The 23,623-nt window shown below is 35.0% G+C and overlaps 3 protein-coding genes across 3 annotated transcripts; 1 reads left to right on the forward strand and 2 right to left on the reverse strand.

Annotated features, from left to right (window-relative positions):
* Window positions 1-299: 299 nt before the first annotated feature.
* LOC120143821 (CDP-diacylglycerol--serine O-phosphatidyltransferase 1-like) lies at window positions 300-8,842 on the forward strand. Its single transcript, XM_039158050.1, has 13 exons — window positions 300-485; window positions 3,124-3,322; window positions 4,236-4,301; window positions 4,394-4,453; window positions 5,300-5,390; window positions 5,976-6,030; window positions 6,130-6,209; window positions 6,382-6,498; window positions 6,641-6,725; window positions 7,631-7,722; window positions 7,866-8,119; window positions 8,236-8,324; window positions 8,481-8,842. Exons 2-13 carry the CDS (start codon window positions 3,159-3,161, stop codon window positions 8,606-8,608), a joined length of 1,281 nt encoding a protein of 426 aa, XP_039013981.1. The 5' UTR covers window positions 300-485; window positions 3,124-3,158; the 3' UTR covers window positions 8,609-8,842.
* Window positions 8,843-10,083: 1,241 nt separating this feature from the next.
* Window positions 10,084-10,861, reverse strand: LOC120143781 (protein DETOXIFICATION 12-like). Its single transcript, XM_039158017.1, has 3 exons — window positions 10,755-10,861; window positions 10,439-10,677; window positions 10,084-10,364 (listed from the first exon to the last, which is right to left on the reverse strand). Exons 1-3 carry the CDS (start codon window positions 10,799-10,801, stop codon window positions 10,102-10,104), a joined length of 549 nt encoding a protein of 182 aa, XP_039013948.1. The 5' UTR covers window positions 10,802-10,861; the 3' UTR covers window positions 10,084-10,101.
* A 208-nt stretch (window positions 10,862-11,069) lies between these two features.
* On the reverse strand, window positions 11,070-11,612 carry LOC120143892 (protein DETOXIFICATION 14-like). Its single transcript, XM_039158099.1, has one exon. It carries the CDS (start codon window positions 11,610-11,612, stop codon window positions 11,070-11,072), a length of 543 nt encoding a protein of 180 aa, XP_039014030.1.
* Between the last annotated feature and the right edge of the window lie 12,011 nt (window positions 11,613-23,623).

The following is a 23,623-nucleotide window of genomic DNA, read 5'->3' on the forward strand; positions in this document are numbered from 1 at the left end:
CTCCTCAATTAAACCCCCATTTTTTTTACTTTCATTAATCTCCATTCTCTTCTTCTTTGGTGTCGTCTTCTTCTTTTGGGGTTGGAAGCGATCGGACGTCTGTAATCTTCTGGTCGGCTCCATCGTACGGTCAGAACTTTTCCCCCACGGCAAAAAGTCTACATCCACTCTGCAGTCTCCACCACCTGACCTGAACCTCAAACTGAACAAATGTTTTTATTCTTTTTTTCAATTTTTAAAATCTCTCTCTCTCTCTCTCTCTCTCTCTCTCTCTCTCTCTCTCTCTCTCTCTCTCAATGGGCTAAAATGAGCTTGCCTTTTTAAGCCTACTTTTCCGCCATTATCTCTCTCGTCTTTCCTAAATATATAATTTATTCAATCATTTCCTTTTACTACTACTACTAGTAATCTTTCTTTGCACTATAGTTTTTTTTTGTTTCTTCTCGCCCTTTACGTCGTCGTCGTCTTCAGTTCACAAATCCGCTGTGAGTATTCTTTCCTTTGTTTTTTTTTGAGTTTGAGATTTATTTTTCCTTTTGAGTTTTTTTTTTCTTTTTTGGATTCATATTTCCGATTACATGCAATGAAACATTTTGAGATTTGTTTGTGTTTTTCTTCTTCAGTACGGTTAAATTTATTTACCCTCACTTTATTTTTCCTGATTAGCTTAATTGTTAAGCAACTGTTCTTTTATTCTTGAATTGTATACTAAATTATTTTTCCTCCTAAAACTTCCAACTTGTCTTCAAACCCTACGGTATTTCTATTTTTTTTCTTCATAAAAGAAGGGAAAAAAAGTCTAGCAGCTATATGGGATTAATGGGTTTTATTTATACTTTTGAACTATGATCTGCATGTAAACGAAGTTTTTACTTTTGCTCAAAAGCTTCTTCTTGTTTTCTGACTTGGGATTTGTTGATTATCTATATGGAAAGTGATTAGTGATTATTTTTTCTTTTCCAGCATCAAAAAGGAATTTGCATTTGTTCTTTTGTATAGTGCACAAATGGAATCCATAGTAGTTGTCATTTGCTGATGTTCGTTTTCTTTGTGATCTCTTTTCTATAGTCTGCTTAGATTTGATGCTAATGTTATGTATGGGCTTTATTTTTGCTTCAAACATATAACAATGGCTTTCAGCTTAGATATCATGGTAAAGCTGTTTACTTTTCTCTTTTATAGGTTTATTTTTTTCTTGCATTTTATGTTTTTCTATGACATAAATGCAAGCATAGTTCTTAGTGTCATAATGCCTATTTTCCAAATATTATTTGGTTTTAAAGCGATTTAGACACTGACTGAACTTGATATCGCCATTATGTTTTTGATGTAAGGGCCCAAATGTTCTTATCTTAGTTACATGTGGAAACTATTTAATGTTCTTGCTTCTAAAATCCACTGTAATGGTCCTCGGAAAGAAACCTCTTCTCGAAAGAAGTTTTTGAGAGGCAGATTAAAGTTTGGATCTTTTTATCTTGTCGTGGAAACTTTTTCTTTTGGTTGAAATGACCAGTAGCTTTGAATATTATAAAGATAATAAAGCAACTGTTTTAATAATTATATGTGGTAGATAGATTATCACGTAGAATATCACTGTCTCTGTAGGAAAGTGGATTGTCACATCATATGAACTAGTGTCTAATGTGAGTTTCAATTCATAGGTAAGCTGTAGGGACACACAAATTTAAGGAGCTATTTTGCTTAGGCCTTTTTATTTTTAATGATACCTCCCTTTCTTATCATTTTTTTATTTTATTTTTAAGTACTCATATCTGATATATATTGGATGTGGCTTTGGAGAGATAATTCTCCATAGAGCCTCCAAATACATGGAAAAACGTATCGAACATCTCCGTGTTGGACCACATACTTATATCTTACATTCACACCCAAGTCCGGGTAACATAATTAGGAGCCTTTAGTGGTTTCCTTTCATCCTTTACCTGTTATTCCTTTACATCTTTCCTTGGGATAGTGTACAATTTGTCTTAATTACTTGTTCTTGCATTTTCCATATTCCGGCCCAAACATGTGGCTTGTCTTTCGTGATCCTGTGAATTAAATGTCTCGTCATAATATATTTGAGGGTGGGCACTTATATACTAATAATATAAAATTTTCGTATGGGGTATGCACAAATAAAATTTTAGGGGGGACGCCTTTAATAAAATGAACAACTAACATAAAGAAATTCGGATTTCATGGCGGACACGTGCCCACCCCGAAACCCCCATTTGCATCCGCCACTGATTGTAGTAGTGTAAATTCAGTTTTATGATCTTTGTTTGTGTGACAAGCGGCTTGTATGCGTAGTTACCCGAAAAAATAATGTAAGAGTCTAGGTTATCATGGAGCTTACATTGTGTCTGTACACTCTCCCCTTGACCCAGCATGGCTTAATGGGGAGATAACTATTCTCTTTATATAATTTTCATGAAAACATTGCTCATTATGAAATATCATAGTATCTAACTTTTCTCGAAAACAAAGGAAAAAGTTCCAGTTAATGGTTGTGCTATATAACAAGTGCTACGTTTTAGCTCAACTATAAGATTAAAACATTTTCATTCCCACCAATCGAAGCCTAAGAATTATATAGAGCGAGAGAGAGCTGCATATCATTTGATGATATTTACTAAATGATGACTTATATCATAATATCAGGCTCAGAAGAAATCCTTTCCCTAAGTTTTTTTTAAATAGAAAGATATGGATGATATATCTTATGGTAAAATTTTCCATCTTTTTCCAGTTGTTTTTATTAAAATGTTGTGTTGAAGATGCTTCTATGCTTATATTAAGGCTGTGCGATGCTCTACCTAAAGTTGGTTAATAAGACAAGTTCTTTTAATGGTAGGTCTGGTGATTGAATTTATTGCATTTCATATTCACATAAGTTATCAATACCCTCCTTTGGGCCTAATACTTTTAGTTCTAGTCAGCTCTTTATGCATGTTCTGTAATATATGTTAGATTGTCTCTTTATACTTTTAGTTCTTGTCAGCTCTTTATGTATGTATGTACAGTGACATATGTTAGATTTTCTTACTGTTGTTCAAAAGATTGTCCTTTAGAAGTTCTCAAGTAACTATTACAATGATATTTTATAATGTTGTTCTGCAGTGAGCAAGTTTGTATTGTTTAAACACCAAGAGCCTATGGAACCTAACGGTATTAGGAGATTGAGGAGAAGGGAGCATCTAGTTAAAGAAAATGGAGACCCTAATTTTCCATGTTCTGTCAATGATTTAGATCCATGGACTGCATGGGCGTACAAACCTCGTACTATTTCATTGTTATTCATTGGTGCATGCTTTCTTATGTAAGTTCCCTGCTTAGTATATACTTCCTTTAAGCATATGCTCCACTGTAAATTCTGCAATTTTATCCCCTTTTCAATTTGCAGACATCTTTTGTATTGTTGGTCTCTTATCTTTTAATAATATGGATTCTTCTTTTTTTGCTAGAATTTATATTTCCTGGTTTGAATTCATGCTCATGTTTTTGTTGTGAGTTGTGTGAATCATTTGGTTGTAATCAACCATACGGTTGCCCATGGGTCCTAATTTTGGAACTTGCCTCTGGTGCATGTACTATGTACCAGATAGTAATATTGCACTAGAAAAGCTTAATTTTCAGTTTGAATCAGTTTTTGTGATGGTTGACCCCGTAGATATTCTTGATGCTACTATAGTTTTGTAAACATGTGCAGCAATGCCAAGGATTGTGAGTAAGCAGATGGGATCTGTGTTTTAAATAGGACTATGTTCACAATTATCGTTGTAGATTAAACAAGTTTTAAGAAAATCTCATGGAAACTTATATGTTTTGAATATTTTCATGAACTAATTTTATTCAGCTATAGTAGTGCACTTTGTGCTTGTCAAAGTCACTGTACTTGAAGGGGAAACAATTGGTATTATCTATTTCTCTATTGCTGACTGATCATTATACAGTATCATTCAATTTAAATGATGGTAGTTTCTTGCTATTGCCTTCTTCCGGCTGCAGTCAGTACCTTGTCTTTTTTTTTGAAGACCAGTACCTTGTTTTTTAATCTGCATGTCTCACTGTTTAAATTCTGTTTGCTGGGTACATAGCAGAAAACCATAAATAACCTGAATATGTATTTTTCATTTTTTTCTAAGAAGAAACTTCTTTCTCTCCTTTAATTTCAAATTATATCTCAATTCTTATATTAAGACTCATTTGTTTGGTCTCTATATGTTTAACAGTTGGGCAAGTGGAGCCCTTGATCCTGAGAGCAACGAATCTGGTGATCTTGTAACATCTGTAAAAAGGTTTCTATTTATTTCTAATGCCAATATTAATGTCTTACTCCTTTTACTTACTGACATATATTAAGTATCTCCCATGTGCTTTTTTTTTATAGGGGTGTATGGGCAATGATTGCAGTTTTTCTTGCTTATTGCTTGCTGCAGGCTCCTTCCACGTAAGTTATTAGATTGATTCTTTCTGTAGAACTTAATCCATTTAACTGTTTTACATGGATTCCTTACTCTTTTGTAGAAAGTAATTTAGTAGCAGACGCAAATCCCCTTTATTCCTGAGAAAAAAATAATAGTGTATTCATTGATGTTACAATTCTTTGGTTCATTAAGAATCCTCTTGAAAAGGTGCAAACTTGATTCTTCTGTAACCTTTTAGAAACATCATTTTGAAATTTCCTTTTTCAGAAGACATGTATAGATAAAATGTACTCAACAATCTGAGGCTTTCCTGGTATAAATCAAAATTTTGTTTCAAATTAATTATGGTTTTTTATTTCCTCTATATGAGAGTTGAAGTTTAAATATGTATTTTTATTTGCTATACGAGCCCTTGGATATGTAGTACGCCGAAAATGGTTTTCATGGTGTCAATACAATGCTGTTATGATTGTGCTGACTGCTGGCCAGAGAAGATGGAGATGGGAATATTTAAAATTATTTATGGATAATTGTGAAGGTATTTTTTTTTTTTGATAAAAATTGGAGGTCTCATTAAAAACTCCCTTCGTATTCATCCACATACTAACAAGTATGTTAACGAACATTGGAATGAAGAAAAGAGTACCTCATATATCATTAAATAAAACACCCAGTACATTTGAAAACACAGAATACCCTCATGCAGGGATAGACACCATTTCAAAAAACCAGAATCACAAGGATAATCATGAAGTTGAATATTTTTCTTTCCAAATCTTTATTCTTGTCACCTGCATTTCTTATTAGTATGGTTAGTGGACTGCTATTTTTATTTCTCGGTACTTAAAAGAAGTTAAACTTCTTTGCAGGGTTCTTATTCGGCCACATCCGGCAATTTGGCGCTTAGTTCATGGAATGGCTGTTGTTTTCCTTGTTGCACTCACATTTTTACTTTTTCAGGTTAGTTTCCTGATGCAGCTTTTATTTATTTATTTTCTTTAAGTATATTGTAGCTTTGTCCGTCCATTGCGAAGTGTATATATATTTTTATTATTTTATATATTATGCGTGTATATTTGCTTTTGTATCTAGTAGATTTATTTATTTTTGTTGGTCAACATCATGTGCTACACCTGGAGTCTTAATCAATCTCTTGGCTCTTGAGGAATTATGCTTAAGCCAAGGAAGAGATTTAGCAGTCATGGAGACAAGACCTAGTGTAAGAGTAGGAGCAGGACCAGGAGGCTTAGGCACCTAAGTAGTGTAGTGAGCTATGCTAAACTAGCCATTTGAGGAGAAAGGGGTATAGCATTTGTTACCCCGCAGGAAACCATGTTAATCTTACTTGTTATCATAAACGCTTGCCCTCTTCACAATTTAAAGCTTTGGTACCGTTAACATATCATCACTTATCAAAGTTGCTTGGCGTTGCAAATAAGAACTGAAATGCATTACCACACATGAGAAGAAGTAAAATATACATATATGTATGCGTAAAGGGTTATAATAAATGATTAGTGATGGTTTCTCTCAATTCTGTTTCAGACGCGCAACGATGCTAGACAATTCATGAAGTTTCTTCATCCTGACCTTGGTGTTGGTACTGCTTTTGCCTCTGAAAGATATTTAGTGTCATAACTGCTCTGCTGTTATTAATTCTATTGGTTTTTCTTGACTTATTATTTGCATTTTCATGCAGAGCTTCCAGAACGATCCTATGGTGCTGATTGTCGCATATATATTCCTGAAAATCCCTCTAACAGATTTAAGAATGTTTATGTATGGATCTTCTTGCACAACCTGGATTCTCTACTCTATTCTACTTCTTTTACCTCTTTTTCTTTAGGTATTTATTTTAATGCATGCTTGAGCTTGTCTTTCTCTATGCAATTGTTCTGGTTTTATATTTTGCAATTCTAATCTTGTTACACCTAAATAAAACCATTTCTAGGAGACGCTATTTGATGAATTTGTTCTAGCCCACATCTTTGGTTGGTGGGGCAAGGCCATTTTAATCCGCAATCAGCCGCTTCTCTGGGTCCTCTCGATTGGATTCGAGTTTATGGAGGTTAAATTTTGACCCAATAATGATATACTTACTGTTTTTTTTATTGTTATGATCTCCTTTTAGAAGTATTATCATTAATAAGGTAATGCACTTCCATACTGTTTTTGTATCGATAAACTGACTACTGTGATGGCATATGCAGCTTACCTTCCGACACATGCTACCCAACTTTAATGAGTGTTGGTGGGACAGCATTATTCTTGATATTTTGATATGTAATTGGTTTGGTAAGATCCTGCACTTCCATTTTATTACCCTTTGTTTTCCATATGTTCTTTTCCTTTGGTCTCTGTTGTGTTTAAGGCTGTAGCATATGATTTGACTGAAACTCTGAAAGTGACGAGGCCACTGGCTAACTTATTTTTGGAACAGTCTTTTAAGTTCCATTTTCAATTATTCAAATGTTTGTTAGCAAGTTTTTATACGGTGTGGTAAAATGAACTAATTTTTGTTAGGGGTCATATTTTGTGCTATGATATTTCCCGTCACTCAGAGTGGTTCTGGGGTTCCCAGTCTCTTTAGTTGATCATTATTGTTTTTTTTTGTTGCATGACAGAAGAGTTTTTCTGCCATCCTATTTGATATTTCTTGTTCAGCTTATATTTTCATGTATTTGTTGATATTTCTGTGAGAAATGCTTCTGTGGTTTTGATGTTTCATGATGCTGTCACTTCTTAACATGGTGGAAGAAAATTTTCAGAAAAGGGGAAGTGGAAATAGTGTAGTTTTAGGGACCCTAAATCCTTTAATTGAATTGAAGAGATCTAAACTGGATCCCAATCATAATAGTTGGGAAACCAAATGACTAATATAATTCTCTTTTAACATTACTTTGTTAAGACTTTATGTATCTTCAATAACCAAGTTTGTCTCACTTAACTCATGACACCATATTCAATTGGTATGAAAATGGTTTTTAGCTCCACATATGATTGTATTCCTCATCCTGCATTGCTGCTTGTTTCCCCACAAGTTTTCTTACTTTTGCAACCTAAGTTGGAGTAGCAGTTTTCTGTCTATTATAAAGAGTATATAGTCTTCACTTCTATTTTGTTGTAAGTTTCTGGTCCGGAACTAAAGAGTTAAAGATTCTTCAGCCTATATATTGACAACATATTTGTTCTGCTTGTAGGTATTTGGGCTGGAATGCATACTGTTAGGTACTTTGATGGAAGAACTTATGAGTGGGTTGGTATAAGCCGTCAGCCTAACATCATTGGCAAAGTATGTTTTCCCGTGTAATACTTGGCTTACAAACTGAACTTTGGGCTTTAACTTTCAATCGCCTTGTTATTTTTGAAGCTTTCATAGACCAATAGAGTTAAAATTCGAGTCACAAAATTGTTGTCGCACTTTGCTTTTGTCAGGTGAAACGAACATTAGGACAATTTACGCCGGCACACTGGGACAAAGATGAATGGCACCCATTGCTTGGTCCATGGCGTTTCATTCAAGTCCTCAGCCTTTGCATTGTCTTCTTGACGGTTGAACTTAATACATTCTTTCTAAAGTTTTGTCTCTGGATTCCTTCTCGAAACCCTGTGATTGTCTACAGGTTGATTTTGTGGTGGCTAATAGCAATACCAACAATTCGTGAGTACAACTCATACCTCCAAGACAGGTACTATATCGTTCTCTCTCCATTGTTATGAGACGTATATGTATATATAGTGCCAGAAAATTATCGATAGCAGAATTTTTTTTTGTTTCACTTGAAAACTAGTTGAATCGTTTCAGAAAACCAGTGAAAAAGGTTGGAGCTTTCTGTTGGCTTTCACTTGCAATTTGCATAATTGAGCTTCTCATATGCATCAAGTTTGGACATGGTATGATACAATCCCCATACATTATATATGATGGTCGTTTGAGAAATAATAATTTGTACGCGAATGATAATTGTATTATGGTTGATTTGATTAGATTTTTTGGCCTGTTTGCAACTGCATTCACTGTTGTTTTCTTCTATTCCCCACCCCCATCAGGTTTATACCCTAAGCCAATGCCGAAATGGGTGGTAATATTCTGGTCATCGATGGGGTTGGCTCTTACATTGTTCCTTGTGATTTGGTCGTGGAAAGTGCAACGGAGTTACGGCAAAAAGAGACGATAATTTTGGCAACGGAATACACTATTCTTTCGGGATGGGGGGCATCCTTCAATTCAAGGGAGCGATGTACATAAGTGTGACTTTATCATAAACTGTAAATGCATATTATTCTATTCTTTTTGTTGTTAGGATTAGGATAGAAAAATATGCTCCTAATTTCATGGTTTGCCACCATTTTACTTACCAATTTGTGTCTAAAATTTCCAACTGTCTCAGCGTTGGAAGCCTTTCCTGTTGTATTTCTCTCTATTGGTTTTCTTTCAGATGCAAACTTGTATTAGATTTTCCAGCTTTTTCTTGCAGTCAATGAACAGTAATTTATTGGTTTTATTCAGTCTCTTGTCTATTGGAATTGCATGTAATATTTGTTACCATGTATCCATGACTTTTGCTAGATGGGCCAAACATTTTGAAGGCATTTGAGAACAGTTTTTTTTTAACCACATATATCATTAAATTTTACAAGAAAGTATTATAGGGTTGATTCTTTTAATTATAGGGTTAATTCTATTCACAAATATCATATTTGTACTTGGAGGATCTTAACTATGTCTAGGGATGACAAACGGGTATAATTTCGTAGATTTTGCACCGTACTCGCTCCAATTGGGATAGAGATGGGTATAACTTTAGTGGGTAGTGAGCGGGTGTGGATTTAGAAAGTGCTACCCGTCACGGGTAGTGGGCGGGTGATGAGTATGAGACCTTATTCGTCACGCATCCGCCTGCCCAACATTCGTCCGCCCACTAAATACTCATTAAATTTTGGATCATTATGAATTTATGTATAATTTTAGAGACTAATTTATAAATCTTATTATTGAATAAGATATAACTTATAATTTATATACTTTAAGATCTATGTTAACACTTAACTCAGATAATCATTGGTTTATTTTATTATACTTTTTAATGGACGTGTTTGTTTTATGTTTGATGCTTATGTATAACTTAAGGTTGCTGTCAGGCGGGTCTAGCCAGGTACGTCTCCAGTTGGGTAGTGGGTGTGTGGATGAATTTGAGAATGTACTCGCGTGGGCGGGTGTGGATTTAAAAAATTTTACCCATTTGAGGCTTATGTGTGATCATTATACCATGCTACTATATCAAATTATACTTGGATCGCCTAATAAGTTATCTAACAATCATCCAACCATTTGAGGCTCTTCAAACCATCATCCAAATCTCCATCCTTCCTTCAAACACAAATCATGTCATCAAAGCTCAATTCTATTTTATTAATTTAGGATCTTATTTATATGTACGAAGATGATGTCATGTTTATAATATATTTTATAATTTAATAAGTGAGAAAATAATCGAAATGAGATCAATATAAAACAAATCGTAGATAAGAGGTAAAATTTCTTAACTAATTAAATTAATCATCAAATAATTGTCCACTATTAAAAATAATAAAAATTTTGCACGGATAGTATAATAACAACAGTATAGTTGTGTGGTTAGCAGAGATGAGTACGAGAATATGATCGTGTTCAAGTCACGGAATAAGATGATGAAGGTATAAAGAGAATAATGGAGACAGACCAGACCTGCTTATGCCAATCTATACAATTCGTTATGGCAGAGAGCAAAAGTATTTGCAGCAAGGCACCAGACTGTATTCCAATCCAAAGTCCCTCTCCTCTCATCTGAACCCAAAATCCCAATACGCCGGAACCCGGAACACCGCAAAGATAGTATGCAGCAAGGTTGATATAAGCCCCCAAATCCTTCCATCCCGATCCCCTTGCAATACCTGGAAAACCAGATCGGATAAAAGCTGCATGCTTGAATAAATATGTATCGAGACGACCGAATGAATGAACTTACCTGAGAGGACAGCTTGTAAAGTATCCAAAATAACAGACGCCGCTAGCAAAGGAGCCCTGTCTGTGACATAACTAACAACTTCCTTGTCATTGCTGAAAACATAACCGAAAACATGCCTACTGGAAACGAGGGCTGCAGAGACGGTAACCGACTCTAATACCGCAATCGTCAAGGCAGTGAAGGCAGCAAAACGAGCAGAACGCTGGTTCCCTGCTCCTAGTTCATTCGAAACTCTAGTGCTGTTCGAAGAAAACATTTTTGTTAAGACCAGTTCGATTGATGTACAAATGCCTCATGCATGTTATATAACATATACCTTGCAGCAGCACGTATTCCCTCTGGTATTGGATATAGTGCAGACATGGTTGCTAGACTGGTAAAATGAAGAGCAAAGCCATCAACAAAATTTACAAGCTAATATTTTGTTTGAGGGCTAACTGAAAGAATACAACACAGCAGAGAATGTACCAAACCGATGTAACTGATGTTTCAAGTTGTGGGTTTCGTAAAAATCCAGAAAATATTATAAGCAACTCAAATGACCACCATTCAAGGCTGCAACCAAAGATAATTGGAAATGAACATAAAGCAAACACTGTAAAGAGAAATTCGATCACGATTGCAAAGAGAATTACCAAATCATTGAAGCGGAAGGGATAGCAAAATGGAAGAACTCTCGAATTCCTCGAAACACATCCATGGAAACGGGGACTAGGCTTGTTGAGCAAGTATCAGAGAACATCATGTATAATCCTAGTGAAACCACATTAGTCCAGTAGGAAATGCTGATTGCCAATGCTGCTCCTTGGCCATTTAGTCCACACTTGAACACTAAAGCCCAACAAAGAAGCAAGTGGAAACAAAGAGTGGAACAAGAGCTTACAAGCAATGGCATGATCAAACTTTGTGACTGAAAGAATCGAACGATGGGTTGAAGAGATGCATAAGCATAGAGAGCAGGGATGAGCCACATGATTAATTTACCAGCCACCATTGAAATAAGAGGATCTTGACCAACTAGAGCCAGTAATTTACCCATATAAACCCATAGGACAGTCAAAGGAACACAAGCTAAGATGAGGGAGAATATAGATGTATAAGTCTGAGTTCCCAGTTTCCCATATTGCTGAGCTCCATAAGCTTGCCCAGACAAAGTTTCAAGTGCACCTAACATCCCAAACTGTTCTTGGCATGTTCCAATAGGAGTTCAGTCTTCTTCAATATGATTTAGGATAAAGTATACAAATGATCCCTCGACTATAGGATATTGCTTTGTTGAGCCCCTAACTATTAAAAGTTACAATATAATCCTATGATTATAGGACATTATTTTGTTAAGTACTCCGACAGTTAAAAGTTATATAATGGTCATTTGACTATTTATATATTTCAAACTCGTCATTTTATATTAAAAATTTGATGGTCATCTGACCTGACCTGAACGTTACACTACTTATTGAGATATGATAAAATTATATTTTAAAAATATTCACTAGCACCATCCTTGCTTTTAATCATTGACTCAACATTATAATGTAAACAGATTGTCAACATATTAACATCCATCTCAGTCGGAAGATATTATATAACTTTTAACACTTGAGGAATTTAATAAAATAATATCTTATAATTGAGGGATAATTCTATAACTTTTAATATTCGGAAACTGAATAAAACAATATAGGATATTTTTGTACTTCACCCTGTCGTAACCGGTTTTCGCCCGGGCACGAATTTTTTTACTTGGCGGGAAAAGTGATATGAATAAATGGTTTTTAAAATAATTTGGGAGTCGCCATCGGCCTTTTGGGTCAGGTAGGTCAAATACCTAAAAATCATCCTTTAAAAGAGTTTTTAAGAAAACATCAATTAAAAGATAAACTGATCTGCGTTTTAACCAAAAATTCGTTCTTTTTAATAATAAAAAGGGATTCGTGGTCGGTTACGTTTAGGGAAGGATTAGCACCCCTACAACGCCCAAAATTGGTACTTTTTAATTATAAATTGTCTCTATCATTAGAAATTTAAAAATTCAAATATATATTTAACTTATAATATTTTTTTATTTCAATTTTATGATTTTATGAAAAGATATTAATATAAATAAGATATTTATTTATTTAGAAATATCATAAAAGGGCTTCTAGGTGTTTTAAGACAGCTCTTTTCTTTGATATAGAAATAAATAAAACATTTATTAAAAGTTAATATAAGATTTATAAAAATAGGATATTTAGTAAAAATATCAGAAAACGGACTTCTAGGTGTTTTAAGACATTCCTTTTTCTTAATATTGAAAAATAAATATATATTAAAATATGATTATTAAAAGTAATTTATGAAATATAGGATTTTAATAGAAAACAAATAGAATAAATAAACAAATATTATTATATATATATATATATATATTTATTTATATAAATAATAAAAATAATAATAATGAAATAATAATTAAAGCAATAATAATAATAAAATAATATTGCAAATAATGATTAAAATAAAAGGAATTAAAAATATATAGTATTAAAATGTAAAATATTAAAAATAAATAGTCAAAAATGAAAATTTAATGATTAAAATGTAAAATTATAAAACTAGAGTCCTAATTCGAAATATATAAAAGATGGGCATTAAAAGTGTAATTTAACCATAATTCATAATACGAGATTAAAATAATAATTACTAAACTATGAGGGACTAAATTTGATATTTACCCTAAATATATATATATATATATATATATATATATATATGCTGATAAGGACTAAATTAAAATAAAATAAAATTCGAAGACTGAATTAGAATGTTCAGAAGTTAGTTTTAGTGACTAAAATGGAATGTTACAAAACTATGATGGCTGCGTGTATGGTTTAACCATACGAGAATTTACACAAATACGCCTCCCCGAAACGACGCCGTTCGGGAAGGGTATTTAAACCCTTTTAAACCGGCCCTAGGGGCCATTATTTCATTTCTCTGGTTTTGTTTCTCTCTCTTTAGAGAGAGATGCTCTCGTTTTCTCTCGTCGAAAGAGAAAACCGGCCACCGTTTCCGACGCCGATCGCCACCACCAGCCACCTCTCACGGTGACCGGAACTCCTAAATTACCCTAGAGCATAGATCTCGACCTTCTAAGGCCGAATATGGCCTCCGTTTGTCCTAAAACGCTTTAGATCGTTCTAGATCTAAAAAATAAATCGAAGGTTTTTACCTTCGACTTTCGGTTTTCCGACCTCGTAAGGAGAATCCGATGACTGCAGTTTCCTTGGTAAGCTTCTTTCCTCTCTTTTCTTTCAATATTTGGCTATTGTGGGTGGTTGTTGTGGTTCTGTCTTCCGTTCTTCTCTTCGTTTTTTTTTTCTTTCTCTTTGTCCCTTTTTTTTCTTCTGTTCTCTCTGTCCCCTTTGTTTTGCAGGATCCGGTGGCTTTTATAGCCAACACCGGTGATGGCTTCAGACCAGTCCAGAGGATGAAAGCCTTGGTGAGTCACCAAAGCTATACTGGTGACTCACAGTAGTGTCTTGATGTGGATGGGGCAGCTGGCTCTCTGGAAAGCTCGGTGAAGGCTTGGCGTGGCAGCAACAGCACCGGCAGTAGTTGTTTGGACCACTTAGCGGTGGAGACGGCGTCTGGATGAGGCACCTGGAAGAAGACAGTCGGTGGGTTTGGTTGGCTTCAGGGGCGGCGCCGCGTGGTCCCTAGGGTTATCATAACCCTAGGGTTTCTTGATGGAGCATCTGGGGACCGTTGGATCAAGGACAGATCTAACGGTGGTGAGCAATGGCGGTTGGGAGCTTGTGATATAAACCCTAATTAATTTAGGGTTTCTGTTTATAACTGGGCCTGGACCAAGTTGGGTCTGGGCCAGTATGGGTTGTAATTGGGCCTGTAATAAAAAATAATAATATTATAATATAATAATATTAAAATAAAATAATAATAAATAAAACAAATGAAATAAAAAAACTAGTGTCTTCAGCTGCCCCTCTTTGTTCATTCTTGTGTTAACGAGAATAGGGCAAAGACTAAAAGACAATAAGTTTTTTTTTCATTTGACTTCACTTGATTATGATGGCAATGTTGAACAAGTTCTTCTCATTATGAACTCTTTCACTGGGGATGACAATTCATCTTCTTCTGTGATGTAATCTGGAAATGTTGATGTTGATCTATCTCCTTCTGTGATAGAATCATGCAAAAGATTGAACAAGTTCTTCTCATTATGAACTTCTTCTTCCTTCTTCAGATGAGTTCTTCTCATTATGAACTCTCTCTGGAAAAGTTGATCCATCAAGTGATGAATTCAAGCAAAAATTTGAACAAGTTCTTCTCATTATGAACTTCTTCTTCTTTCTTCAGATGAGTTCTTCTCATTATGAACTCTCCCTGGCAATGCTGATCCATCGAATGATAAATTCAAGCGAAACGTTGAACAAGTTCTTCTCATTATGAACTTCTTCTTCCTTCTTCAGATGAGTTATTCTCATTATGAACTCGACTTGGCAATGTTGATCCATCGAATGATGAATTCAAGCAAAAAGTTGAACAAACTCTTCTCATTATGAACTTCTTCTTCCTTCTTCAGATGAGTTCTTCTCATTATGAACTCCTTCTTCCTTCTTCAGATGAGTTCTTCTCATTATGAACTCGACCTGGTAATGTTGATCCATCGAATGATGAATTCAAGCGAAAAGTTGAACAAGTTCTTCTCATTATGAACTTCTTCTTCCTTCTTCAGATGAGTTCTTCTCATTATGAACTCGACCTGGCAATGTTGATCTATCGAATGATGAATTCAATCGAAAAGTTGAACAAGTTCTTCTCATTATGAACTTCTTCTTCCTTCTTCAAATGAGTTCTTATCATTATGAACTCGACTTGGTAATGTTGATCCATCGAATGATGAATTCAAGCGAAAAGTTGAACAAGTTCTTCTCATTATGAACTTCTTCTTCCTTCTTCAGATGAGTTCTTCTCATTATGAACTCGACCTGGCAATGCTGATCCATCGAATGATGAATTCAAGCGAAAAGTTGAACAAGTTCTTCTCATTATGAACTTCTTCTTCCTTCTTCAGATGAGTTCTTCTCATTATGAACTCGACCTGGTAATGCTGATCCATCGAATGATGAATTCAAGCGAAAAGTTGAACAAGTTCTTCTCATTATGAACTTCTTCTTCCTTCTTCAGATGAGTTCTTCTCATTATGAACTCTTCCAGAAATGTTGATCCATTGAATGATGGATTTGAACTTTGCTAAAATCTTTGAAATTCCTGTCAAATATTCAACATGGATAAAATGAATGAAAATGCTCCTATTTTGCAAATGTCTAAATATGATGCATGAATGTTGATGCAATCTTCATTTGACTTCAAAATGGTGAACTCGGTTTTCCTCCACTTCATCATTTATTGCCAGGGTCACCTCTGGATATCAGTGTAGCAACTTATGCTATCAAGCTTGCATTTCTGAAGAACCATCTGATTAACTTTCTTTATGTCTTCTTTGCTTCATGAAAGTCTCAGAATAATTGTTTCATTTGTGGAACTCTTGTCGTAGCCAGAACTATAACCTTGATGCCCCATTTTGTCTTGGATAAAACCAACTTTCTTTGCTTGGAGTTGTGCAGAAATCCGATAAAGCTTTCATCTTTGAAAAGAGAATATATCATCTTTTAAAAAGAGAATCTATCATCTTTGAAGAGAAAATCTATCATCTTTGAAGAATGTAGATGTAGATATGCCTGACTCAGCAGGGATTAATTAGGAGAGTAGAGTCTGTTCTGATTTGACTCTTGAAACATATCACAAGGAGGATTTATCCTAATTCCTTTCATGTCTCCACATATAATCAGATCTCGAATAAGGCAACTTGGACCATATCATATTGAGATGCTTAACAACAACCTGTCGTTCAACCTTAGTTGGCGCCACTAGTTTCTTGTTTAAAATTTCAGTTCTCCTTCTGTGGAAAGAAATCTTCATCATATCTCATTTCTAATCTTGGGGTTGAAGGAGACAAAATTTATCTTGGATCAATAAAGGAAAACCATATGATAACAACATTGGTTCAATACCATAATCATTAGTTCGTAAAACATTTGACAACACATTCTTCATCTCATGTGGTTTCAGCTCAGATGTTCGTAAAGCATTTGACAACACATTCATCCCTTTTTTTAATGGCTCTTGCCAAGATTTATCAATCATTGAAGCTCTTTGCATGGTGTTCAAAATTTTGGTATGATGTCACAAGACCATTTGAGAACAAAACTCAGTGGGGATACAAGTGAGATGTTGGTATGACCAAAAAGTTGGTCAAATTCACGATATATGCTAGTGTCGAGTTGAATAAGAGATACCAACTGATCTTGATATCATCTGGAGCATGGGCAAGTGTGATATCGATCACGTTTTCTTCCAAAATGAGCATTGTAGAAAGTAGAAACACTTCAGCTATTGGATCCACGTACAAAAGAAGGTTTATGGAATTCTTATCATTGGGGATGAAACGCACAGGATAAACCAAATAGATGAAAACTCAGTTCGCCCTGGCTGGTAATGATAACCCCGGTAACAACGGGAATAAGAATAACATAAGTTGAGCCTCTTTATTCAATATCATCAAGTAAACAAACACTGATGTGAAAAATAGCTTCGTGATCTCAATAGCACAGTTGAAATTAGCTGCCAGAAATCTCAAAGAAATATGTTCAATCATTATTGTCTCACAAAAGACAAAATTCAAAGCCGAGATCTTGAGGAACTGAACCCTGGATCGAATGGTTTGCCTGGGGACCATCCTTATTCATGCAACTGTGATGTAGCTTAACAAATAACATACTGTTATGTGACACATGGTTAAGAAGATTGAGTATTTGAAACCATTCTTGCTTAATAGATATTTGTTCAACAATATGATCCTGATGTAACTATCTGATGAACGAAACAATAATGTATAGTCAGCTCCACTGTCACTGTTTCACCATTTTCATTTTTCATTCTTTCTGTCTTATTGGAAATATTTGTTCAAGGTAATGATCTTGACACAAGATGATGTGGGCCTTCAGCATGCCCCAACATTGGCTAATACAAGCGTTCAAAATGCGTCAATATTCTTGATTCTGATTGAAAAAGGCTTTCAGCATGCCCCAGCATTTTACTGATATAAACATTCAGGATACATCAATATTCCTGATTCTGATTGAAAAAGGGTTTTCAGCATGCCCCAACATTTGCTTCTTGTTAATTTGAGCCTTCAAAATACCCTACATGGATCTGTCTGAAGAAACCTTTAAAATGCCATAATATTCTGCTTCTGATTCAAACCTCAATATATGTTTGACTGGAATATCATGATCCTCATGAGGTCCAATTTTGACAATGCACTGTTATGGGTATTTGTGGCTTTATTCGTGCCCCAAATCTGTTTATCTTGAATACTCTCATTCTGGTGTTGCTGAACAGTAGTGTTGTCAAGTAACTAGAGAAATTCTCTTCATGTTGTCACCAACTTAAGAAGTATTCAATCATTCTGACAGAAACGTCTGAGATATGTGTCTTCTGAATAAGGTGACCATTTTCTGTATTTGGAGGGATTTAGTCAGACAAAGTAGTAAAAATAGCTTGGTAATCCGTTCCAGGCTGACACAGTGGCTTATCATCTTTCAGTGAAAGCCATCTCTGAAATATACTTTTTGTGGGAGAGAAACTAATTTATATGAACAGTAATCTGGTGCAATAGCAAAACTACGTATACAATGGTACATGCTCTTCAAAAATCCACGCCCATGCAACATGTTGATTCTGATAACAACTCATCTGATTATGAAGTGATCTTTCAAGATGATTTCACAGATATTGATAGTTCTTTCTGATACCGAGGAAATCCTGAATTTTGATTCTGATGAGGAGAATAAATTGTTATACTTGACAAAAACATGATATTCAGAGGTTGAGGCTTCAATAGCCATGGAGAGATGTGGTCTGGATTCATCAATTGCAGAGTTGACAGATTTTATACGTGCTGATCAAATGGCTAAGGTTGCTGACACACTTCTTCCGGTAGATGATAGGAAGCCATTATGCAATGATCCCAATTACAGGAAAATGTAAAACTCGGGCAATGATTTGTGGAAAAGGAAGAAGCAGAGGAAGCTTGAAAAGAAGTTTCTTAATGAAGATGATCATGTTCATCTTTCAAATCTAATGATTGGTTTTGAGGTTCTTACCGAACTAGATCAGATAATTCAAAGAACACTTCCAAAAGATGCTATTGGGTCTCCTTATTTCTACTATGAGAAAATTTATCTTTCAAATCTAATGATTGGTTTTGGGGTTCATACCAAATCAGATCAGATAACTCAAAGAAAACTTCCAGAAGATGCTATTGGGTCTCCTTATTTCTACTACGAGAACGTGGAACTTGCTCCAGTTAATGTTTGGACTGGAATATCACAGTACTTATTCAATGTAGAGCCGTAATTTGTAGATTCGAAGCATTTTCATGCTGCTACACTGAAAAGGGCTATATTCATAATCTGCCAATTGATAACAGATTTCCTCTTATCTTGTTTTCTCCACGCACTATACATGATGTTTTTCCATTGACAAAATGGTGGCCTTCCTGGGATCCACGAACAAGGTTGAACTATTTACAAACATGTACAGGATGTGCCAAATTAACAGAAAGGATATGTAAGGCTCTTGAAGCTTATGACGATGAGCCACCTTCGAGTGTCCAGAAGTATGTTCTTGATGAGTGCTGAAAATGGAATCTGGTAAAGTTGTTCCGCTTAAACCTGATGAGGTGGAAATGCTTCTAGATTTCCCTAAAACCCATATATGAGGATCTGTATAGAGACATGTTCCATGGTGGTATCAATGTCTTGTCTCTTTTCTCTGGGATCAATGATGCAGAAATTGCCTTTTATTGTCTTGGCATATCTTTGGAAACAGATGTGTAAGAACTGAATGATAATCAGTTAGAGCAATTGATGAGTAGATTTGTCGAATTCGACCTTGTTATCTGTGGCATCCAGCGTAACAACCTTATTGGAAGAAATAAACATCATCAGGATGAACTAGAAGATTTTTGTTGGTGCATTTTCTTGCAATGACTGCTATGACAACTGTATCTTCTGCTGCTCCAATATATCCCACTTTTTCGAATCATGGAACGGTTTAGTTGACGGTAAAACTGGTCATCTTCAACTTTTGGAATCTTGTAACCAATGTTACCCTATATAAAAGGCCTATAAGGGTAGATTCTGTTCCAATGTCTTGTTCTGTTCCATAAATCCTCAAATTCAAATTCAGCAATCTTCTGAAGGACATAATGGATATAATCTTGTCAAGGAAATTGATCAGCATAGAAAATGCAGCAATATTGTATCAAGACTTGAGCCAGCATCACAGTATAACCAGAGTGCAGATGGTGGATTTGTTCATTCCCATAATATACCTTAATGGGACTTTTAACTCTGTGATGTAATATTCTAGAGAACAAGGGTTGATGGTTGGGGAAAATAATTTGTCTGGTGATGCTTATCGCCCTCAGCATGAGATAAACGATAATCTTTCTTGATGAGCTACTAATAATGTCATAGGAGAGTGTCACAAGTTCAATTCTCCAGACTTTCTGGCTTCTTGGACCACTTGCCTTCAAAAATGTGATGTGCTTCATTATTCTGGCCTCGTTCATTCTTTTTCTACAACAGAGGTAGAATAAGCAACAGTTGCTTCAAGGACCTTCCTCATTTAAGACTGTCCTGTTTGAAAATGTTTTTTATCCTTTCTTTATTGAAGAATGAAAGAATTTTGAAAAGTAATGCCCTTCTCAGGTTCACAATATAATCAAATCATAAATAATGAGTTTAATGAATATCAAATAAATCAACTACATTTTTTAAATCATTCAAAAATCATAGTCCTATAGCAAGTGTCAAAAATATTGACTGATTTAAGGTATAGGTTGGTTCTGGTAAAGTAGGTTCTTTCAAGTTGGTTCAGTATGTCGCTTCGGGCTTCCACTAACTTGAAGAAATAGTTGTTATGCTCATCTTGTAGAAATACTTCTTGATTCCAGAATCTCAGGAACGTCTTTTGGGATGTGCGGTGCTTCATTTAAGAGCTTAATATCATCTCTTATGTCGTTTGTTGCACCATTCAATATTCGAGCCGCCTTTTTAGGTTTTCAACTCTAATCCTCCTTTAGTTTCAAGATGTTATTTAAAAATTTACATCTTGAACCCCTTTTTTATCATTTTTTATATCATGCATTAAAGATTTTAAAAACCAATTTTTGCAAATAAAAATCAATCTTGAGAGGCGGAATGAATTCTGAAGATATTCTCTTTAGATGCCTTCAATCTTGCTTTGCTTGACTTGGATCTGCCTTGCTGGGGATTTTTCCATCATCTGGATCCCTCTAGACTGCCAAATTTTGGATTCATTTCCATTTTTTCATATCTTCATCATTTCTTGCTCTTCTTGTTGAATATGAATATATGAATTAATTGTACTTGATCCATCTTGTAACTTGAGGCTCCTTGGAGTCACCCATCTTGATTCAATTTCTTCCCTTTTTCTTTTTTCCTTTTCTCATTTTTTCTTTTTCATCTTTTTTCTTTTTTCCTTTTTCCTCATTTTTTCATCTTTTTTCTTTTTTCTTTCTTTTCTAGATTTTTCTTTTTTCTTTCTTTGCTGGATGAGTATAAGACTTCAATTGCTTTGAACACCTCTTTTTCCTTTTTGTCCTTTTTTCTTCTTCAAGTATAATATTTCTTGACAGAATATGAGTTTATTTGGTTTCTCAGAACTTTCCTTTCCATTTCTGTCAAAATCAATGCTTCTCCGGAAAAGGCCTTTTTTTACAACGTATGGCCCTTCCCAATTAGGCATCCATTTCCCCCGGAAATCTTTATGTATAGGCAAAATCTTTTTCAACACTAGATCATCCTCTTGGAATTCTCTTGGATGTATTTTCTTGTCCGTTTCTAATGCATTTGCTCATGGTAAATAGCTTTCAATTGATTCTCATCAATAAGGTTTAATTGATTAAATCGAGCTTAGATACATTCAGTCTTCTCCAATTTGTCCTCATTTAGGATACAAAATGATGGGATGTCAACTTCAATTGGTAATACTGCTTCCATCCCATAGACTAAACAATAAGGTGTTGCCCTAGTAAATATTCGCACAGTAATTCAATATGCATATAAGGCAAAAGGTAGCTTCTCGTGCCAATCCTTGTAAGCTTCAGTGGTCTTTATAATGATCCTCTTAAGGTACTTATTTGCTCCTGCAAATGCCCCATTCATCTTTGGGTGATATGACACTGAGTTGGCGTGCTTGATCTGTGCGCGAAGTTTATTCATCTCATACATAGAAGTCCTTGTAAAAAGAGGTATCTCCAGGGGTATGAATATTCAAGATTAACTTTACTTACATGAAAAATGTAATTAATGCATGATATATTTATTTCAATCAATCATTTTTTTTCTCTGAGTATGCTCCAATCACTCGAAATTATGTTCGATAAGCTGGTCCATAATGCCGCATCTCGTCTCCTCTTACAAAAAGATTCACGGATAATTGAAAGTTTGGTTCTTTTGAGGTTATTTGGTTTATGGTGGTTTTGTATTTGGAAGGACAAATGTGTGACTTTTGAAATCGTATATATGGTGGAATGTAGTATCATCAATTAACTCTACCCGAAAAGGTAAACATCTGGAGTAGGTGTCTCAAAAACATGTGGAGACATTTCTTCAGAGTCTCAGATAAATGTAGTGTCAATATTTGGTTTTGGTAAGGGTCGAGTACTTGGCATTTGATGGGATATTGAAGATATAATTTTACCACTTGCCAATAGATCTATAACTCTTGAAAAATTAAAAGAATATTTAATCTACTTGATACTCAATAATCTCAAGATTAAAATTTGACTCCTTGCTCATAACCATAAAAGAAACACATATTTATTTATTTCACAAAAGGCGGAGAAAGGGACAAAAAACATATTCAAACAAGATGCTGAAAATAGAAAGTACTACAGTGGTAGATAACACTTCCACTTGTTTATGCATCATTACTCCTCTATTGTTGGGTGTGTACTTGGCCCAGGAATTTTATCCTTATTTGCCCCCCATTTCTTGTGTCAAGACTCCCTTGTCGACGAGCGTCTCTATTTCCTTTAACAGTGACCAACAATTCCCTGTTGAATGTCCAGATACTCCCAAGTGAAAATTACAGAAGCTATTTTGATCATAGAAATGGGCATAAGGCTTTGGTGACACCTTCACCAATCTTGGTGTAATGTATTGACCTTTAACCAAATGAGGGTACAGGTCTGAGATAGATTCTTGAAACACCTTCAGAGTTTTTCTCGCTCGCGAGGCTATCACTTTTTTTGATCGTTCTGAACGAATTAATGCTCTCATGTTATCGAGGGGGTTCTGGGTGCTCATTTCAACTATAATTGGGGTAATAACCAGATTTCTTAAGTTGTCCTTTGCCTTACTGGTTTTCAAAAAATCTGATACATGTATCTGAGGTGTCTTTTGGGTTATATCTGCCTCATTCTTTCTTAGACCTATAGGCCAATCTCGAATTACATCCATGGGAGCCTTTTGATTTCTTTTCCCATTTTCTTGTGCCCGATATTCTTCGTAGGATTTGGTTACATTAGTTTCTATTGCAACAACGGTTTCTGAACATTGAACCTTAACCCCTTCTTTTATCTTGCATTTTTGAATTGCTTGCTCTAAAGGGTCTTGGAAATTTCCCTTAAGGTTACCAGGAACCTTAGCTGAATAATTTGGAATTCCAGTCCGATTTATCCAAGGAACTTCCTTATAGGTCCAATTCTAATTTGGAGGCCAGTGTGATTGATCAAGTTGTGGAGTAATTGATCTGGCTGAGAGCATTTTTGGATGTAATTTTTCACTCGAACAGTGGAAGGGAGGAAATTGAAATCCCTGCACATTCTTTTTCTTCTTGATCACTCTATAAGGTTTGGTACCATGTTTAACTGAATAAGACCTCATTGTATTAACCCCAGCTTCTTTCTTGACTTTAGTATTGTCAAAGCCTCTTATCTTGACATTCTTGATAGCCATTTCGATGATTTCTCCACTTATGATGATGTCAGAGAAATTATTAGGGACAGCTCCTATCATGTGA

The sequence above is a fragment of the Hibiscus syriacus genome, unplaced genomic scaffold (genome assembly GCF_006381635.1).
Source record: "Hibiscus syriacus cultivar Baekdansim isolate YM2019G1 unplaced genomic scaffold, ASM638163v2 tig00110864_pilon, whole genome shotgun sequence".
Lineage (NCBI taxonomy): Eukaryota > Viridiplantae > Streptophyta > Magnoliopsida > Malvales > Malvaceae > Hibiscus > Hibiscus syriacus.